Source organism: Alnus glutinosa, chromosome 5 (assembly GCF_958979055.1).
Source record: "Alnus glutinosa chromosome 5, dhAlnGlut1.1, whole genome shotgun sequence".
In the NCBI taxonomy this organism is placed as follows: Eukaryota; Viridiplantae; Streptophyta; class Magnoliopsida; order Fagales; family Betulaceae; genus Alnus; species Alnus glutinosa.
In genome coordinates, this window is record NC_084890.1 from 25,762,905 (window position 1) to 25,783,801 (window position 20,897).

The 20,897-nt window shown below is 34.7% G+C and overlaps 1 protein-coding gene across 2 annotated transcripts; it reads left to right on the forward strand.

Moving 5' to 3' along the window:
* Positions 1–4,690: 4,690 nt before the first annotated feature.
* Positions 4,691–19,463, forward strand: LOC133869925 (protein PLASTID TRANSCRIPTIONALLY ACTIVE 12, chloroplastic). Of its 2 annotated transcripts, none has more exons than XM_062307021.1 (11): positions 4,691–4,999; positions 5,243–5,307; positions 5,489–5,559; positions 8,511–9,170; positions 9,787–9,899; positions 12,628–12,887; positions 13,836–13,957; positions 17,713–17,781; positions 18,448–18,501; positions 18,652–18,756; positions 19,196–19,463. In XM_062307021.1, exons 2-11 carry the CDS (start codon positions 5,274–5,276, stop codon positions 19,292–19,294), a joined length of 1,587 nt encoding a protein of 528 aa, XP_062163005.1. In that variant the 5' UTR covers positions 4,691–4,999; positions 5,243–5,273; the 3' UTR covers positions 19,295–19,463. The 2 variants fall into 2 exon arrangements, with proteins under 2 accessions (XP_062163005.1, XP_062163006.1); XM_062307022.1 differs by having other exon boundaries at positions 5,519–5,559.
* The last annotated feature ends 1,434 nt before the right edge of the window (positions 19,464–20,897 follow it).

Sequence of the window (20,897 nt, forward strand, 5' to 3'; positions counted from 1 at the left end):
AAAACAATTAATTAAGCACTAATTAAAATTAAAGTCAATTAAGCATGTGTTTAATTAAAAATTTAAGTTCAACGACATGTTAGGAGAGATTAATCTAAACAAAAATCATAGTGTTAGTAAGAAATATTTTTCCGACACAAAAACATTTGTTGTTCTTGCTTACACAGGTTGATTGGTTCCTCTGACATACAAATTGCTGCTGGGCATCTTTTCTTTCTCTCACTATTTCTCACAGTTTTTCCTCAAATAAGACAAAAGCTCATCTGACATGCTTTTAAAATATGATAAATATCCATTAATTGTAAAAAGCAAAAATGAAACCTTCACGTGGCAATGCAAATTTTTGTATTCCTTAAAATTCTGCCAATTTCCTACGAATATCTAATTAATTGCATTGATACATTATTTAAGTTCAAGTTTAATAAATAGACTATATTCCAAAATTAATTACAAAATACAAAAATTAGTACAGACTAAGCCTTAAGTTAAGGTATGATAATACTTACTTTTAATTTAAAAATATGTACATTTGCATTGAGCTATTACCAACCTAATCTTTGGATGAATTCTTGTTAAATAATTTTTTTTTAAAAAAAAAAATTATAATAGTTAATTTGGAGTGCCATGTCAACATTATTGAATAATTATAAAATACAAATATAATATCTAGCATTACTCATAAATAGTTATAAGTCTAGTATTATTCAAATAAAAAAAAATAAGAAGCGAACATTTAAGACTTGGAATAAGCTATTAAATAGGTGGTTAAAGCAACGGACCAAAATGAGAGCAATTACGATCATATTGTGGAAGGTATCAAAACGGGGTTGAACCAACTGCGATATTGGAGAATCGAACATTTGAAGCGGGATGCGAATAAGGCCGCTCATATTATGGTCAAAGAGGCTATTTTGTATGTTATATATAGAGTTTGAGTTGAAGAAATTTCAACTTGTATATATGGTATTATATCTAATGAGCTTTTGCCCCAAGGTGGCTAGGTGTTTAAATTTTATTCAATTAATAAAGATTATTATTAAAATAAAAAGAAAAATGAAGAATAAGCTATTAAACATACGTTTTATTTTGTATGCCCATATCAATCTTTGTTTATTATGTAAAGCGAGTTCAGCCGCGGGACGCTTTTGGATTTTGATAGAAATTTGCTCAGAATTCTTGATTATATGAATTAAAAGGCATTTAATGCTATTTTTGCGGGAAAAAAAAAAAAAATCCGTTTGTTTTAAATTAAAAACATTTGCAACATTCATTTTTTATTTATTTATTTATTTTTCTTTCTTGAGCTCATATGCAGCATACTTTATTTGATCATAAGGCCTATGTTGGTGGACATGTTGGGTACAGAAACTATACTCTTATCAATATCCAGGGACAGAGCCAGAAGTTTTTATGGGCAGGGGCCAGTGACAAAAAAAAATTATTAGTAGGGGCCAATAAGCTAAATTTTTAATTTTTTAACTTATATTTTTTTTTAACCTTATAATTTTTTTTTTAAGGAAATTTGGGGGGGAGGCCTTGCCAGCCCCCCCTCCCTCCGTCCCTGTCAATATCGAATATTGTATTTTATAATACTCGTGAAGTTTTAATATTATATAACTCAACTCATCATTAGCTTTCACACCAGTTGGTCCAACGCAACTTATCGCGAGTACGGAGGGCAATTTATGATACGAATGCAAATTTGATACGAGCTGAACATAAAATTAGTGAGTTATTAAACGGGTCAATTTCGAGTCAACTTGTTTAATTAACTCATAAGTAACCCAATTAACACATTTATAAAAATCATTTTTTTTAAAAAAAAGAAAAAAATCCTAAAATTTGTTAAACGGGTCATATTTGGATCGAACGGATAAACAAGTTTCATTTCTTAAGAGTTAAAAGCTTGAAAACACTCATTCAAAGGGATTAATCAAGTCGTGTTTGGATTAACTCTACACGACTTGTTTATTAAATTAGTATGAGGGTCAAGTCGGGTCGGGTCAACATATTAAATGCATCGTGCCATGTCACACGCTTATTTAAATGAGCTTTGTTAAGATTAAGAAATCTAACTCATTTAGCTAAATAGATCGTATCAAAATTAATCATTAACAGGTTGTCAGGTCATGCGGCCCAATTCGAACCTGATCTGCCAAACATAAATGGCCAACCCTTCCTTATTCCTTTTTCTTTTTTTTTTTTTTTTCTTTTTTGAAGGAACCCTTCCTTATTCCTTACTCCTACAAAAGAATGATATTATATATGTAAGGTATATGTGATGCACATGCATCATGAATATTATATATATATATATATACACATATACCTTTTACGTAAGCAAAACATTCTCTAGAAAAAATTAGATCTAGTTCCCGACTTACATTGCATACTTCACGAGGTTGTTTTCCCTTGTGTGTTTTCTGGTTTTTTAGAACAATATCGTGGAAAACAGCTAGAACATAAAATAAGTGTCGGAAATAGTCTACTTTTGAGCACTTATACATGCTACGTACCCAAACATATTGTGTTTGGTATATAAGTATGATTATTGTCTAAGAATATGAATAATTATTATTATAAATACAGGAAATTAGAATAAAATGACTATTCATAATCATTCATTTGGTAACGATGCGGAGGGCTGCTAGAGACAACAATGAATGGTGACCGGTGATGGTGAAGGATCATCGAATTAGGTTTCCAGCAGGCCGGATGGAATGGTGGCCAGCAGTTGGGTGCTCTGGGTGGTGGTTGACGATTGGTGAGGCAGGGCAATGGCTAACAGTGGGCTGCACCGGGCGATGGTTGGCGAGGCTGGGTGGTGGATGGCAGGAGAAGAAAAATACAATACTTTGTTTTTGTTTTTTCCCTCAAACACAAAGAATGGTATTTTAGAAAAATAAATTTTAGGTATATTCCATTTAAGGGGAAAATTATCTATAATCTTACAAACTATAGAATATGTATTCAGTTTATGAGTGTATTATTGTGTACCAAACTGACCTAAGAGAAGAACTTGAATGGGAGAAGATTCAAGAGCTAGAAATTGATTGGATTTCAATAGTGCAAATGGCATAGCATCGAGATAGGATTTTAGGAATGAGATATATCTCATTCAAAAAGACATTAATTTTTGTCTTAAATAACTAATTTAAAAACTTATATTATAAAACGATGCCATTTCTGTAATATTTTCTTAATCAAATTTAAAAGGTTTGGGTCCAGATCAACCCGATTCAACCCTACTCTGGTTGATAACCGGCCTGATCGAAACTAGGTTTGAAGTTGGGTATGCAACCCACCTCCGTATATTATTACAATGATTTTATAATTTTATTTCCAAAGCTAGAAGTAAAACTTTTAGCATTACAATGATTTGTAATGCTACGAGTAGAAAACCAGATTAGACTTTTATTTTTATTGTAGTGATTCCTAATTTTTATTTGGATTATATAAATCAAGTATGCATGTTACCTATAGGCTCTAAAAACATAGGACAAAGCCCTAAAAAAGAGAATTTCTTGCCAACATGGTGCATATGACATAAAAGATATTATGGTGGTGTTTGGAAGAAATTATTGAGTTCAATTTTTTTTTTTTTAATAGTAGTAAGAAGTGATTGATGTAATATAAAATAAGAGAATTTATATGAAAAAGTAAACAAGTTTGTATTGTAATTAATTTTTTATTATTTAAATAGTAATAAAAATTATTAATGTGATATAGAAAGTAAAAAGTGTTAGAATGTTTTGAAATCGGTTGTTTTTAAGAAAAGTAAAAATAAAGGAGTGGAGTAGGTTGTTCGTTGCCAAATGCCAAACACCTCCTATGTTTCTCTCGGGCAGGAGAAGAATTTTATAGGGGGAGAAATTCTATATCATATCTTTTACTTCTTTTATAGCCTACAAAATGGGAGAAGAATTAGAATGATTAAGGTATAAATTTTGTTGTGCTGCTAAAAGTATTATAACTTTTAAGATAAATTCGTTACAAACTCGGGCCATTGGCCATCTTATCTTAAAATTAATTGGCGTCCAGTGAAAAAAGCCAAAACTCTTTATAGAATTCGAAACCGTACCCTGCAAGACATATTCTAAGAGCTGTTCACGTGAGCAGAACGGCACTGTTGCACTCTAACAATCCCTCCCTTAACGTGACGCTCTTGCACCACAAACTCATGACATTGGCTTTGATACCATTTGTTGTATCTAGCCTTTGACTATCTAATCTGAAAACAAAAACTAAAGATTCAATTTAACAATATTTATTATGTCAGACACTAAAATATTTCTTAAAACATAGACTTATGCGAGTTAGTTGCATTTTCCCAATTTTTTTAAAAGTAAGTACACATTGACTTTTTGTCTTTAATTTATGTATTTGTTTATCTTTCCTGTTGTTTCCTTCTCCAGTTTTTTCATATAATGGTGTTTGAGTTATTGTGGCTCAATACACTTCACAAATTACCTTTAGTGCTGGCTCCGATTTTGTGGTATCCGTGCCTCAAATCATTAGGCCCGCATCTTCAGAAGCATTGCTCCCACGTACTCTCATTCTTAGTTTTAATTTTGAATTGCCCGCCTTTGTTTTATATTTTCTTTTCTTTTTAATTTGTTCATGTATCTTAAAAAATAAAATAAAATTAAGTACACATTGACTAATTTGATTTGATTAAATGGTTTGAATCAAACTCACCCTATGAAGTCCATCATCACAACTGAAACCCCCCGGGTAGAAATGCCCCCCCTTATCCATTTCAAAAGCCTTCACTTGCTCACTCTCTCCAGCCTTAAACCCCTCAGCTCAAAAACCCTTCCAAGCTAAAACCCTCCATTTTCATCTTCAATTCCGACTCTGCGCACTCGTGTCTCAACCCTCGTTTCAGTTTTCTTGTTTAATATCATACTACTTGACATTTTTCACTAATACCCATTTCGTCTTAACGGGTTGATACTCTGTTTGTTTCGTCGGAAAGTGTTTCCCGGAAAATTTACAGGTTTCGAATTCTTCTTGTTCTCTCAACTTCCATATAACGAATAGTGTAATGAGAATGAGATAACTCCGAGTGATGAGAAAGGAGGGGAGAAAATTTGGGAAAAGTTTGTTTTAGATGGAATTCACTCCCTGCCTCACTGCTTTTGTGTGTGTTTCTATGTGTGTGTGTTTACACGTGCATATTGGGTAATTGGCTTCTATAATTGTGCTAACCGATTGATTTTTAATTCGGTAATTTCTGCAGATGCATATGTGATATGCTTTGTTGAATTCTAATGGCATCTGTTTCAGCAACTTGGTTGTATCAAGGTTTGTTAGATTTAATTTTTTTTATCAGATAAATTCAATTGAGGATGAATTTTGTATTTATTATCTCACTCTAAATCTGAAAATGCTGATTCTGTTAAAAATAAACATATACTACATACATATGCATGTATATATAAACTCTCTTTTTCTTTTTCTTTTTTTCTTTTTTGGGCTATGGTAGATAGAGGTTTGAGGGTTATAGCTTCTGCAGATGGCTTTGTTGCTGGGAAGCCATATTCCAAAAACTTCCAGGTTTGTTAATTCATTTATTCTCTATGCGATTTTTTTTTTTTTTTTTTTGGTTTAATGCAGGTTGCTCAAGGTTTCATGCCTGCAATTGTGCATATTTCTCTTCTTGCATAGAGAATTCTTAGTAAGTGTTATGGGTGAAGCCTAAGTTACATTTTGTTTGGTTGTTAAGGGAATGTTAGCTAAGAAAGTAAAAAAACTAACTCATCAAAAAAAAAAAAAAAAGTGAAAAAACTCAACTAGATTAATGCAACCATGCTGGTTAGTTGGGTGACCTTTCGTTTAGAGTGCCAGAACATCATAAAACGCAAGAGGTCAAAGCTTAAATTCCACAAGATTTCTTGTAACAAAATGACCTTTATTCATCTCTCTCCTGTCTCTTGGTGGGGAACAGGATACCATGTCAGGCAGACATCTTTTATTGCTTTCTGGTATCTATCTGGTCCTCTGGTGGGTGTGAATAATTATCTTTTATCAAGATATATTCATGTTTTTCTAGTGTTTAAGACATTGGTTAAATATTTTATCAAACCAAAAATCTGGTTACTCAAGAAATTGGCATAATCTGTAACGTCTATGCAACTATGATCTAAAAATATGAATCTTAGGGATACAAGATTGATAATTGGTATAATGATGGTCTAAAACTTTGGCAGTAGACTGGTATTATCAAATCTCTGCCTGGCAACTGCACGGTCGTGGTGAGTCAGATTCTGTGAACTTGATTATTTCTGTGGATGTTTTGTTGTAGATGTGGAACAATATTTCACTTCCTTAACAAATTTGAATTTGCAATCTCTTCAATTATCCCCAAAAATGTGGAGACAATACTATGATGCTTTTGATCTAAAACAACTTGACAAAGATTTTCTAAATAATAATAGAGTAGTTCTGTGTTTATTGTACATGGTTGACAATCACCTTCACTTTAGAAATGGTGAAGGTTGTGCTATTAAACATGGTTTTCAAGTGCATAAGCGTTTTTCTAAACAATATATGCTTGTGTAAATTCTATCACAGCCAACAATGACATTCACCTTTGACATAACAGGTAAATGTTGTTATGCTATTAAATATACTTTTCAATTGAGTGACATACATTGAACACAACAACTTCTCTACTTGGACATAAACAATTAGAAGAAGCAATATTGTATGGACTTTATCTTTTCCAGTTTATGAGTTTGGCGAATGGCAACTATAACTTTTGGACACTAGGTATTTAGCTTAATTAGCCATGCCAATCATCACAAGTACTTATCATGTACTTTATCATGTTGCAACTTGCTGCAAGTCTGTCACCCCATTCCCCTTTCTTGTCAATATAAAAGATTAAACCTTGTCCTTCATATCGTGAAATCACATGCGTCATGTGTGTTTGGGGAGAACAATTAAGGTTATTAGCTTCTTATAATCCATCCTTAGTCATAGACTTCAATTTCACAGCACTGATTGATATTAAACCCATTTGAGTCAAGTAACATGTTTCTTTCCACTAAAAGAATTTTAAATTATAATTTATTTGTTATGAGTTATGGATGTTCCACTATACTAAAAGATCCAGAAAGAGAAGGTAATCCTGGATAGATTGAATCCACAATACGATTTCTGTAGGATTCCATATCTTTCCTCTATAATATGCCAACCTCAGGCCTATGCAAAACAAATACATGTCGTATCTAATCTCAATGTAGAGCTGTATTTGTCACTCCGTGGGATGGAGTTTAGTTTGGTAATAAGTTTGACCTATTTTGGGCAAAAAGTCTTCTTTCAAACATTGCATTCTTTCCATTTTCGAAGATTTATACGTGTTTAAGGATTGCTGATGGCATAATCTTCAGAAACAGGCTTCATCTTATAGCCTACCTCTAAGTAGAACTGAGAGTCAACAAGACACAGGTACCCATAAAATACAGACATTGCAGGGACTTGATGATAAACAAGTTTCAATAAATATATTTAAGAAACGTCACATGTAAGTTATTTTATCTGGAATAATGTGCTGAGAAGTTATTATAATTGGTGTGAAGTAAATCAACGTGAAAATGTGAGTAATTTATCAAGTTTGATGAGGGCTTCTGTAATTCTCTCTGTGCCTACCCTAGTTTAGGTCTTTCTGAAATGTTAATACTGTTTTACTTGTGACACACACACACACACATAGAGAGAGAGAGAGAGAGAGAGAGAGAGTAAAGGAAGTTATTAAGTAGTCATCGCTGGTTTCATCATTTTTCTTCCATTCCATCCCCCCCCCCCCCCCCCTCTCTCTCTCTCTCTCACACACACACACACACACACACAGTTTTGATATGAGCCATATCTAACCCATATTCTAGTTGTTCTTGAGCATGCCCATCTTCTTTACCGGATATGTACAAATTTTAGGATTTTACGGCATGTGTATACCACATGCTGGATCATATCCAATGTATGTCTGCAATTAAAATGCATTAGACATGACATGGCTTCTTCAAGGGTACATCTCTGTATCACACCTTTGCCTCCTCCCAATTCGGTTGTATTCCTAACTTCTCCTCTTCCCACTTTGCTCACATCCTGAATCCAACTTGCCTTTAGCAGCAACAGGGTGAGCTATTGAGTGTATTGACAACTCCTTGGAGATGGCAATACCTGCGGTAAAGATTGATGAAATCTTATGCATATAGATTTAAAATGAACATATGAAACAGGGAGAAAAGTGTATATTGTGCCTATGTGTGCACATTTGCTATGTGTACTGTGTAGTTTAGAATAGAACATTAATTTAACTATTTCTGTAAAGTTACAGGCATGGTGGAATTTATCAAGTGGTGATGCCAAACTACAAAATATGCATGGTTTCTTTTAGAGATTCTTCCTTCCAATATCACTTACCCTCGCTTTGGTGTTCTTTTTGCCTTCCTTTGTTATTTTCTTATGGTGCTAACTTATATAATTTTTGTTGAACTGTCTAGTCATCATTTGTAGGTTCATTTCCAGCTGGAATATTGCAAGTTAGACTTCGCTTGAGTAATTCACAGAGGAGGGCACTTCTACTTCCTTGTATAAAGTGTGAGAAGGAAGATGAATCCTTTAAAGAAGTATCTGTTGAGCGTCCACCCTACTATAGTTACATGGACTCGACATCTGGGCAGCTTGAACCAGCCTCAGGTGCTCGTGCAAGTATTCCAGGGCAGGACTTATGGCCAGAAGGCACAGCAAGTCGCGTTAGGGCTGCCAGGGCTCCTGAACCAACTGGCAAATCTTTAGGATCTCCATCTTATGGAAAAAATCCAGGCAGTAGGAGAAAGTATAAAACATCGGTTGCTGCTCCTGAATCTTCAAATGTGAGTTTAGAATCAAGTGATCCACTGGAATCTGAAAGTTCAGTGGACACAACAGAAGAGCCTAGTGCTGTCTCTTCTGATTATGTTGTTTATGAAACTGAACCTGATCAAGAAGAAACTGGATATGGACTAGACAAGAAACTTGGACTTCCTCATCCCTTTGTTGATCCAAAAGTGAAGAAGCCTATAGAAAATCCACTTACTAGTGAAGAACTATGGTGGAACTGGAAAAAGCCTGAGAAGGAGCAATGGTCAAGATGGCAAAGGAGGCGACCTGATGCTGAGACGGTTAGTGCAAATATAAAGGAGAAAAATGAAGGATAACTCTAATTACAATACTTCATATTTTGGTTGTGATTCCATTCTAATTTATGTTGAAATGTAAGAGAGGGGGAGGATTAGAGAGAGAGAAATTTATGTCAAACCCATTGGTCGCTTGTATAAACATTTCCACAAATCGTGCGTTAGGGTGTACTTAATGTGACCAAAGGTCAGATGGCACTAAAATATGTAATGCATGGATGCCCTCACATGTCATTGTGTGATATTTTCCCATCTGATGGATCAATAGGCCCAAGAGTCAAAGCGACTAGATGGTTTTGAACTTTGTGTTCTATTAGCTCTAAAGCTTAAATCCATCTATTGAATTGGTTTTCAAACTAGATGATCCCCTTTTTGGAACTCTTTCATTAGTGGGTCTGCACCTTTATGCATTAGTTGCACGATGGATTATGTTTGCATGAGCATTGCACATAGAAGTATTGTGGCGTGTATTAGGTAACTAATGAAATCCATTTTAAGCGCATTACTCAGCCAAAGTGTGGTGAACACAATTCAGCACATTCTTAGGACACACTAAGAGGCCTTTTATATAAATTTTGAATTTGTATTTTAACTTTTTCAGGTTTTTCTCAAAGCAATGGCTGAGACAGGGCAAGTAAAGCTTTATGGTGAACTTCCAACATTAACTGAAACTTCTCTTTACAGAGCTAGACGACATCTTTTCAAGGAAGAAAGGTATAAATGGTTTAAATAATAGTCTTTATTTTTTTGTTTTTATATTGATTTTATTTAATGCTTCAGCATTTATTGATATCTCTACTGGTTTTTGGTCCCCTCTCTGTCTACACAAAGACATATAAACGTATGAATATTAGTATTTCTATCCTTTTCTGCATGGTACACAGGAAATAGAAATCTTAATTTATGTGAAACTATATATGAAAATGAGGATATAGTGACAATTCATCGCTGAAGCATCCTTTTGCAAACACACACACACACACACACACACACACACCTAAATGGTTTCGATTTAAAGAGATGGAATATGTGTTATTTATATAAAGCCATGAAATAATGAGAATGTGTAGTAAATGTGATGTAGGATGGCCCTTTAACTCTGAGATTTGGGTCTTCAACAATCCATATGAATGGGCTAAAAGGCTCTAGATTTAAGGGTTTTATGATTAGGAAACCGGGTTTGAGATTATGGAGGGTTCGAGTCAAAATTAGAGAAGAAAATTGAGAACAAAAGGTGCTGTCCAGGGGTTGAGCAGTACCCACCATCCACCAAGCCATTGGCTGTTGGCCGCCCTCAACCAGCCATCTTCTGCTGGCTACCATTTCGGCCACCAAATCAAAGCTCCCCCCTGCCAACCACCTTCTTTGGTTAGGGGCATTTTTGGAGACTTGGGCAAGACTTGTTATCATTTGCAGAATGTTTAGTTTCATTAAACACGAGAATACTACATTCTCAATAATTTGGCAGGAAAGGTACATGGTAAACCAAATGAAAAATCCCATATTACTAAGCATTTGATTCTGGAATATCCAGATTCTGTAATGTGGATTTTCATGGGAATCCAGGATTCCCTAAACTCAATGGTCCTTAATAGTTTACATGGCCATAATTACCTGGGTTGTGCCTTTCGCTTTTAATGATATTTTGATTACTTATAAAAAAAAAGTTTACATGGCCATAAGAGAGTCCGAAAAACATTAAAACTCCAACCAAACATGACTCGGACTAAACCTACACAAGAATTAAAATAAACTAGATGCATGAGCAATCAACTAATAACTTAGAATACCAAACATCCTAAATCTGAAAATTACTAAAATAACCCTAACTTATAACATTGGCCTTGCAAATCTTCAATAGTGCATCCTGCATCAAATCGATAGCCAAAGATACTATAAAGTTGCTTTCTTATAGATTTTCTCATTGATAAGAAAGGATAGATGAGGAGGATGTTACTACTAGAGAAGTGCTGGAATAATGGAATGAACAAGTGCATTTAGAAAATTTTGTGATATTAGATTACATGAAAGCCTATTAGGGAACCTTTTCTTTTTTTTTCTTTTTCTTTCATTTATTTTCTTTTTTATTTTTATTTTTCTTTTTTCGTTTTGAGGCTATCTATATTTATGGTACATAGTGGGCATGGTAAACATGTTTGAAAAATATATATAGCTGAAGTGAGGATGTTAACATAAATGAGTGGCAAGAGAAGGATAAATAGAACAATGAGTACAGTCATGAGAAGGTAGAAATGGCGCTGATTAAGGATAAGAAGCATTCAAGTAAGATGGCTTGCCCATGCATGATGAAGATCTATGAAGACACCTATATTGAATTCATTACTTATTATTACTGGTCAATTGATGTGGAGATTAAAAAAAAGAAGAAAAAACCTCAAGAGAGAATATATCTTTAAGATCTTTCAGTCATGTCTATTTTAGGCATGTTTTCCCAATTGCTTGGAATCAATTAAACCTTTTTAGCACTTTCAACCAAAAACCTGAAAAGAAAGGGGAAGAACTTTTACAGAGAAGGCTTTTTTCAATAAAATTTGTACTTAAAAACAAATGCAGCCTTAACAATAGGATTTTGTGGTGCTTGCGTTCTTTCATTAAAATAAACATTTTCTTTGTCCACTTCAACCAGATAGAAAGCTTTTCAGTTTGAGCTGCTTGAGTGCTTAGTTTTTTTTTTTTTTTTTGGATAAGTAATTGATTAAGTTAAGTTTGCTTGCTCAAGTTAAGTTTCCTCACTGTTTAAGTATGATTAAGGTTATTGTTATATGTAAAAGAATCTTCTTTAAACACAATTTACTATCCACAATGTTTTGCTGCCACATGGATTTTTTTTCCCTTACTACCTTTCTCTATGTCATTAGTTAATCTCCTACATAGCCAATCTGCATTATTAGTAGATCTTCTACATAGCAAATCTGCATTGGATGATCAACTTATGCTCTCTCTCTCTCTCTCTCTCTCTCTCTCTCTCTCTCTCCATTTTTTGTATATATTAAAATTTGTGCGAGAGATGGCTGTCAAAATCAATTTGTACTTCATACTCTCTCAACATAACTATTAAATTAACGAACCCCAGATGTTATAACAATAAGGGATATTTAAGCGTGTTAACACAACAAAACCTAGTTGCTGAAGTATGCAGCTTAGTTATCTCTGGAGGTAACGTTATGTGGAGTATGCAGCCTGTCTTATCTTCTTATATGTTAAATCAATGCCCGGAAAGTTATTAAGTATATGTCCATAACCATGATGCTCAATATAAAGAATGATGAGAAGAAGTCAGGTTCATTTGTGCTTGACCTGCTTTCTCACTTTAGCTAATTTACTACTTATTGCTTTGCCACCTGAAATTTGTGATTACAAATACTTTCTGTAGCATTGCAGTTTTATGAAGGAATTTGCGTAAATACTCTTGATTTTGTAGGGTTCGAGCCGAACAAGATAGACTACAAAGAATAGGTCCAATTGCATACTACTCGGAATGGGTTAAAGCATGGAAAAGGGACACTTCACTTGAAGCTGTTCAGAAACATTTTGAAGAGACTGGTGAAGATGAAAACACTCAACTAATTGAAATGTTTTCCCATCAAACAGATCGAGAATATCGCATAATGATGGGGACTGATATCCGTATTCCTAGGGATCCTCTAGCAATGCGAATGAAGGAGGATCAAATAAAGCAAAGTATCTACTCCAAAGCTAATAATTTTTTGCATTATTTCTGTGTCTTCATTTTGTAATCATATTGTCTCACCATATTAATTTCCACCCTAAAAGTTGCAAGTTCTACAATTTTCAGATTTAGTTTATTGGGATGGATACAGCATTAGTCTATCAAAGTAGTGTTTTGTTTACTTATTTGAGCCTTTTTTTTTTCTGACATCTTCAGAGGGGAGGCAGTGTAGGGATTACAACAACCTCTCCTGAGGTTTGATGATATTAAGATGGCATCCTTTCTTGTTGGGTATATTACAATAACCTCCCTCCTGGTCAAATAAATTGTAACAGATGCATAGCCTTAACAGATATGATGATATCCTGCTAAGAGTACCTTTCTCATACTCCAAATATGTCAGACTGTGGAATGACAAATATATCCTTCTTTTGAGTGAAATAGTATAAAAGTGAGTGAGTTTATGGGCACAAGACAAGGGTATTGTTACAAAATAGCATGTCCTATCAATGCCATTTTACCTTTCTGTTATGAAAGAGAGGGTGTTCTGGTAATTAAAAGAGGGAGATAATTTGTAAAATCACCAAACCTGAGGAAGAGGTCATTGTAATATTCCCAGCAGAAAGGGAAGATGGATGTAACCCTTCGACCTCTTTGTGTTTAGTCTATGTATCTAATGCGCGCGTGCTGTTATAAACGTCCACTTGCATGGATTCTTCTGTCTTTAGATGATTTTACATCTCTTCTATAACGACTGTGTAATTATCCTACAATTTCATGTTCGTGCTATTGTCGATGCTTTTATTCTCATGCCATATAACCATTCAAAGCTGTCAGATTTGTCCATTAGTTAAACTGTTCTGCTAGAGCAACAAATGTGAAAATTCGCATTCTGTTACCCTTCTGCCATATTTGATTTATTGTGTTATGGTAATTGAAAACTCTGTTGGCCTTTTCAGTATGGGGTGGAGATCCAGTTTATCCAACTGTGAACTATATTCAAGATCCTGATGAGGTGATTGATTTCAGGGGTCCAGATTTTCATGAACCCACACCCAGTATGCTAGCTTATTTGAAGGAGGTAAAACTCTTAAGCTGTAATCCTCTCATACTCTTTAAGTTCTCTGATAGGGTTCGTCATACTTGATGACATTCTGACCATACTATTTATAAAACAAACTTTTGGTTGCTGAACTGGAAGTGAATCATATTTAGATCTTATTTGGGATATGATGAGAGGATTGGAATTTGTTATATTCCCTGTCTATGGCATACAGAGTTTTGTGAGTAGCTACTTGATAGGCCCATGGACAAAACTTGGTGAATTACTGACAGCTTTTACTTACTTTATTTCTACATTGTGTTAATTTTCTGCCGTGAAGTGTTAGTTTTCTGCCCTGAAGAATTCAACAGGTTGAAAAGTTATTTTCATCTGTTATTATGTCTGTGGACTTGAATTGCATTTTTGGGCTCAGATAGTTACAATAATTACTTCCTGAATATGGGAAATTTGTATGGGAAATAAGCCAAGATTTTTCTGGCGCATATCACTTTCATTATATTCAAGTACTAATCATACTGGTCACAATTCTAAGCAGGGTTTAAAACTTTAACCCAAACCATTTCCCTTCGTCACTGTTATCCTACACCTTACCCTGAATTTTTAATTTTTACCATAACAGAATTTGGAAATAGTAATACTTGAAATTTTAGACCTTTTTTCTTTACTATTAAAAGAAAAAGATAAAAGATTTGAATGTTTTTTTAAATTTAGTTGGTAAGGATTTACATTAGTGTCCAAGCCTAATGCAAAGCCCAAGAAAAGTACCTGATCCCTATTTGACCTTGAGTTGTCATGGGTTTGACTTTGGTTCTCCAACTCTAATTTTTAATGGCAAATGTGAATTGCAAGAATGCTTTGGTAAAGAACACGAGTTTTGTCAAAGGTGTTATTTTAGGCCTCAGCTAACAGGTTGGACGTGCAGTGTGGAAAAGAAGAGGACAAGTGGACTGGATTGTAGGGGCTACTAGTGCTCTGTTTCGAGGGGCAGAGAACAGGGCATTACAGATGATATATGGGTGGCATGGCTGCGATTGTGGCTGATGGAGGAGGTTCCATTTGAGTGGGAGTGGGATTTAGAGCTTTATTAATGCAACTCCAACACAAGACTCTAATTCCAAGTTTGAGTATTGTGCTGCACAACTCTATCCGAAGGCTGTTGATAAGAAGACTACTCTCATCCGAAGTCCTAAGCTAGATTCCTAAGTCCAATTGAATGCTAAATGGATGAGAGCTAAAGAGTCCTAGGTTAAGTCTGTATAGGAGTCTTAGTCTATTCTGAACTCTTGTAATTCTCCTATATATATATATATATTCAATGAATGCTCAGCTATAGAGCACGGTTTAACAGCCTACTTATCCTAGTTTTATCAAGCTTGTTATAGGGTAAAGTGGGGTAGTTTATGGTGCCATATTTGTCATGGGTAGTGTGGTGTCTTAGGTGACTGTTGTGTGTGTATTGCATGAATTGGAAATGGGTAGTCATGGGGTAGTAGATGTTTCATGGTTTATGGTTAAAAGGAGAGGGAAGTGTGCGTTTGCGGGATAAAAAGAAAAACTAATGTGATTGTATGTGGTGTTTCAAACCCTAAGTGAAATTTCTTTAATGAAATTCTCTTCCATTTCTTGAATTTTCTTTTTCAATGTGTTAGAGCCTATTGTAATGAATCAAGAGAGGATTGAGAAGCTAGAAGGAGACATGCCCAAGGTGCATGAAGAGATTTGATGCTTGGAAGTGGCAGCAAGGGTGGAAGCCCAAGCTACGACCAAACGGTTGTAGTAGGTGGACAACACCTTGAAGGAATTGTTGGGATTGCTTGCGGGTTCCTAAAATCAAATTAGTTGGTTGCCAGCAAGCCCCAGGAATTTGGGATCTTCTTCGCGCCTGGCTACAAAGGGTGAGGAGAGATTCACGAGTTCGTGTCTCCCCAGTACATAAAAAATGGACTTTCTGCCGCTATTCTGGTGTGGACCCAACAGAGTGGCTTAACCAAAGAACCCCACAAAAATAGAAAGTCACATTGGCATCCTTTCACTTGGAAGGTGAGGCTAATAAGTGGCTTCAGTGATTGCAATGGGTTCACAAGAAGGTTTGTATGTCATATCGTGGGAAATTTTTAAGAAAGAATTGTTGGCACGTTTTGGACCTACCAAGTATGAAGACTTCGATGAGGTTTTGTCCGAGATTAAGCAGATGGAAACTATGAGAGATTATTGACAAGAGTTTGAATGGTTAGCCAACCATACTAATGATTGGTCTTAGAAGATGTTAATTGGCACATTCCTTGGAGAACGTAGGGAGAAAATTGCTGCTGAGATTCTATGTTTAAGTCCAAAACCTTCCATCAAAACTATTGAGATGGCCTGAATGAGGGATGAATGCCTCTCTCATCAATAGTGATCTCCATGACCTGCCGTCCCAACTATGACACCAACTGCCACGCCTCCTGTCAAGTCATCAACCGCTTCTTCAGGGAAAAAAATCTATGGAAAGAAATACAACATAAGCGAGATAATGGTAGGTGTTTCAATTGTAACAAATGTTTCACTCTTGGCCAAAAGTGTCAGGCTCCATAGTTGTTCCTCACTGAGAATACTCAGTTTGTGGAATGTGAGATAGCCTCTGGAATATCTTGGTTTGGTGGATTGGCTCTCCAATCATTTTCCAAATCTAAACCTTGAGGACAAAGTTCATCTCGAGAGTAGGCGAGTGTTAGGCTCTAGCTAATAGCTGGGATGTGCAGCATGGAAAGGACAAGTGGAGCTGGATTGTGGGGTCGGTGAGTGCTCTGTATTGAGTGGTAGATTGTTCATTACAGGAGACTTATTTGGGTGGCGTGGAAGCGGTTGTGTCCAATGGAGAAGGTAATTCCGGTTAAATGGAAAGTGGATTTAGAGCTTGTTACAGGGTAGATGTAGTGGGGTAGTTTATGGTGCCATGAATTTCATGGGTAGTATGTTGTGTCTTATCTGTTCTGTGCATGAGTGTTGCATGTATCATGTAATGGGTAGATATGCGATAGTGGGGAGAGTGAACCTGTATATATGGAAAGGAAAAAAATCAGATTGTATGAGGTGTTTCCAGCCCTAAATGGAATTTGTTTAGTGAAATTTTCCTGTTTCTTGAATTTTCTTTTCTGGTCCATTATGTGAAACTTCCGTATCTTCTATTCTTTTGCACATAGATGTTATTTTCACTTCTAATTGGATCTTGTGGAAGCTACTCAGTACTCACAATAAAATAGAGACTGGTCTCAAAGATCGGAGGGAAAAGAAAAGGATACTCCCTCCCTGTTATTTTGTTAGCCCTTTCCTTTTTGGTATGTCCCATAATAGATGTCCGCATTCCAAAATTAATACACACAATTATGACTTAACTGCACATTACTTCTTAAAATTAGTACAAAATAAAGTACCAAGTAGAAGGGTAGTTTTGGAAATGATCTTTTGTTTATTAGTCAAAGCAATAATTGATGTTCCCTTAAATATTGGAATTACGGAGACCAACAAAAAATGGGACAGAGGGAATAAATGAAAACATGAGTGACATTTTTATGTTTTTGTTTAGCTTTGCCATCAAGGCCTGATGTGGTTATCTTGGTTGAGAGTGTTGTCCTCAAGTATGTGTTGATATATGTATGTATGTGTGTGTGTGTATATGTCTAAAACATGTCGAAACTTTTATATTATATTAAAAGTAGGTTATTTAAATATTGTCCTTGACACCTGTGATTTTTTGGATTACATTAAGTCCTGATGTTCTTCCCTTTGATTAGCATGGCAAAATCATATCAAGGGAGGAGCTTGAAAAGATTCTGGCAAACGAGAAGACTGAAGAATTAGAGGTAATGAAGCAATACCTTTGAACTTAACTTAGTATATTGATTTTTGTTCTGTATTACCATTTGGACAGATTTTTTTTTTATTGTGTAAGAAAACCGGAATATATATATAGTTACATTTGATGTTCTTGTTATCAGTCAACATCTTCTTCTTGAGAATAACTTCTATAGGGTCTTGGCACAAACCTAGTATTTTGTGCCCTCCAATAGGAAATGAACACATCAGTTTATCACACCAAATGAAATTAGCACGAAAACACATGATTCTTTTCCTATTTTTCTCATCAATCTACAAAACCCCTTTTCCCATTCAAGAGAAACCCATGCCACCGAGAGCACTGCCCACCCCATGGTGTTAATGTATCAAAACTATTTTTCAATATTTAGCATAACCTCTAGCATTTTGAAGAACATCTGCTATATGAAATTTCTTGTCTAATTACATTGCTCACGTGTATCTATCTTATGAAATTGTTTTCAATCGATAAGTTATTTATCCAAGAATCATTTTGAGTTGTGTTGATTTTTGACACTTGAAATACTAAACAATAAATTACTTTAAGTAGGTTGACTTTGAAGCAATCTCACTAGATGAAAATCTTCTAATTATATATAGTTTCTGACCTTAATTTTCATTGTTTGACTCTTGATGCTTTGCAACAAATGCAGATGACTGATGTGGATGAAGCTATGGCACGAGCTGTTGACATTGGTGAAGATGATGTGTGTTTCATTGCCTCATATTTTTTTTATCCTTCTCATCTGTCTCTTTAATTTATTCCGATACGATTGGATTAATTGTCCAACACCCTTCGAAGCCATTTATGGCTGTTCTTCAAGTAATTTCCTTCCCTTTTGACCTATTTGCAATAGGATGAAGGAGAGGATAGTGATGTTGAGGTTGAGGAAGAAGCAGAGGAGAAAATTACACGCAATTGGAGTGTTTTGAAAAGTACTCCTGAGCTACGCAAATCCAAGGTGATTTTTGTATTTCAGTCCATCCTTCTTTGTATCCTGGTTCTGTTGTATGTTTCCATCTCACATTCTCTATAATCTCATTTTGGAAAAAGAAAGAAAACGTTTACAGATATAAGGAAGCTACCATATTGTAGCAATGATAATATTCCAGTTGAATCGAATGCGCAGCCTTGACAATACTTGCATGAACATGGTTAATGTTATGTTGATCCCTGATTGATTACTGTCTGGTCAAGAATATGTGCTATGGTTATTGTCTTTTTAGCCCAATAACATCCACTAGATAGCAGCAACAGGTTCTCTTAAAGAGAAATGACTTAGAACTTTGAAAGTTTTGAGCACTAACTTGTGGAAGTTGCACCTCATATTGCTCTTTGTTTGACAATTCTTATTCATTTCAGGCTATGTAATGTGCTTCCTAATTACCTTGAACTTGCAGGGAAAACCTAAGAAGGAGATTCCCTTGTCTCTGGAAGAAGCAGTAGATGATTCCGAGAACTTGACTGATTTTCTACTTGACTTTGAAGAAGAGGACTGATTGTATCTTTGCTATTGAACATTTCATGATAAGTTTTAGAAAATTACAAGTGAAATAGTCAACACCTAAGTGTATAAATGTTGAAATGGAGCAGTAGAATTATTCATCAAGAAAAAAGAATTCGTTTCTCGTTTTCTTTATCTAAAAAAGAAAAATAAAATCCAAATATTTGTATTGGTTTCTGAGGTGGCATTTACTTTCTATTGCCTTCTCAGCATTTATCATGTCTCATCAGAAAAAAAAATTATGACATTTTTTCATTAAATTCTGTCAATTACGGTTGACAGAAGGATGAAAATTTCTCCATTTTAAATTAAGAAGGGACTATTAAATCTTTTTAATTCTAAGGATCAACCACCAGAATTATAATTTGGCTTCTTCTCTTCTTCTTCTTCTTCTTCTTCTTTTTTTTTTTCCTGCAATATTTCCTGAAATTTGTTTTTTTCTCCTTAATGACACCTTGCGCGTTTGGGCTTAATTTGAACCTCAATTTCTACTTAAAATGAAAAAAAAAAGGGGAATATTTTCCCAAAATAGAAAAAGAGAAGGGTAGGTGGTCATGAATCAATTCAAGGGCACCAAATGTGGTAGTCTAGCTACCTTGGGAAGGTGGATTGTCTACATTGAAGAAGCAGATTATAAAGACGTTTATGAGTATTAAGTCCTGTATTGATTTTTTATTAGGAGATATTAGCCTTTATAAATAATTTCATTGGGATGTAGCTAAGACTTTCCTTAATCAATAATCATAATTAACTAAAGAATATAATGAGTTAAAAGCTGATATTCACTCTGATTTATAAGAAATGTAATCGCCTTGAACACCTAACAACGACTTCTTGACTTATATTGAAAGGACAAAAATTTCCTCAAATTTTGAAAAGTGTCGTGTCCTTGGCATATGAAAAATGCAAGAATTTTTTTTAATAGTATGTACTTTTCACATGTTTTTTTTTCTCAATACCATTAATTAAAAAAAAAAAAAAAAATTGTAGTTCTCACATACTCAAAAAAAACTCATGACACTTTTCGAGACTGAAGTGGATGAAATTTTTTCAACTTTTTAAGAAAATTTATGTCCATATTTTAAAGCAGTTTCTTTCGCTCTATTTACTATCATGGGATGAGATCGACTTATAGTGAGACCATTCAAATTCAAACTACTCTATCTCTTTGAACCTTTTGGCAATTAACTTAATTAAAAGGGAGTGATTGAGGCTACATTTTGTTTTTAAAGAAAAGAGGCCATGGAAGGCACTGATGTCAAATATTAGCATTCATAAACGAGTTTGATATTTTAGGCTGATTTTGTTTTGGCATAAAATAGTTTTTGTCGTAAAATATTTTCAAGAAAATATTTTCGGCAATTTTTTTTTTGACATGTGGCGCGTACAGAAAGCTACACATATTTTTTATATTTTAATTTAATTATATTAACCTAAAAAATCAATTTAAAAATGAAAATCATTTATTTTCTGAAAGTAAAGAAACAAACCGAAAATTGATCCATTTATGGACCCATGTGATCATGCAACCGAATTTTGCCAAAATAGGCAAGATGGAAGCTTCCTAGCTAGCTTTGATTTGACCTTAATGCCCTTGC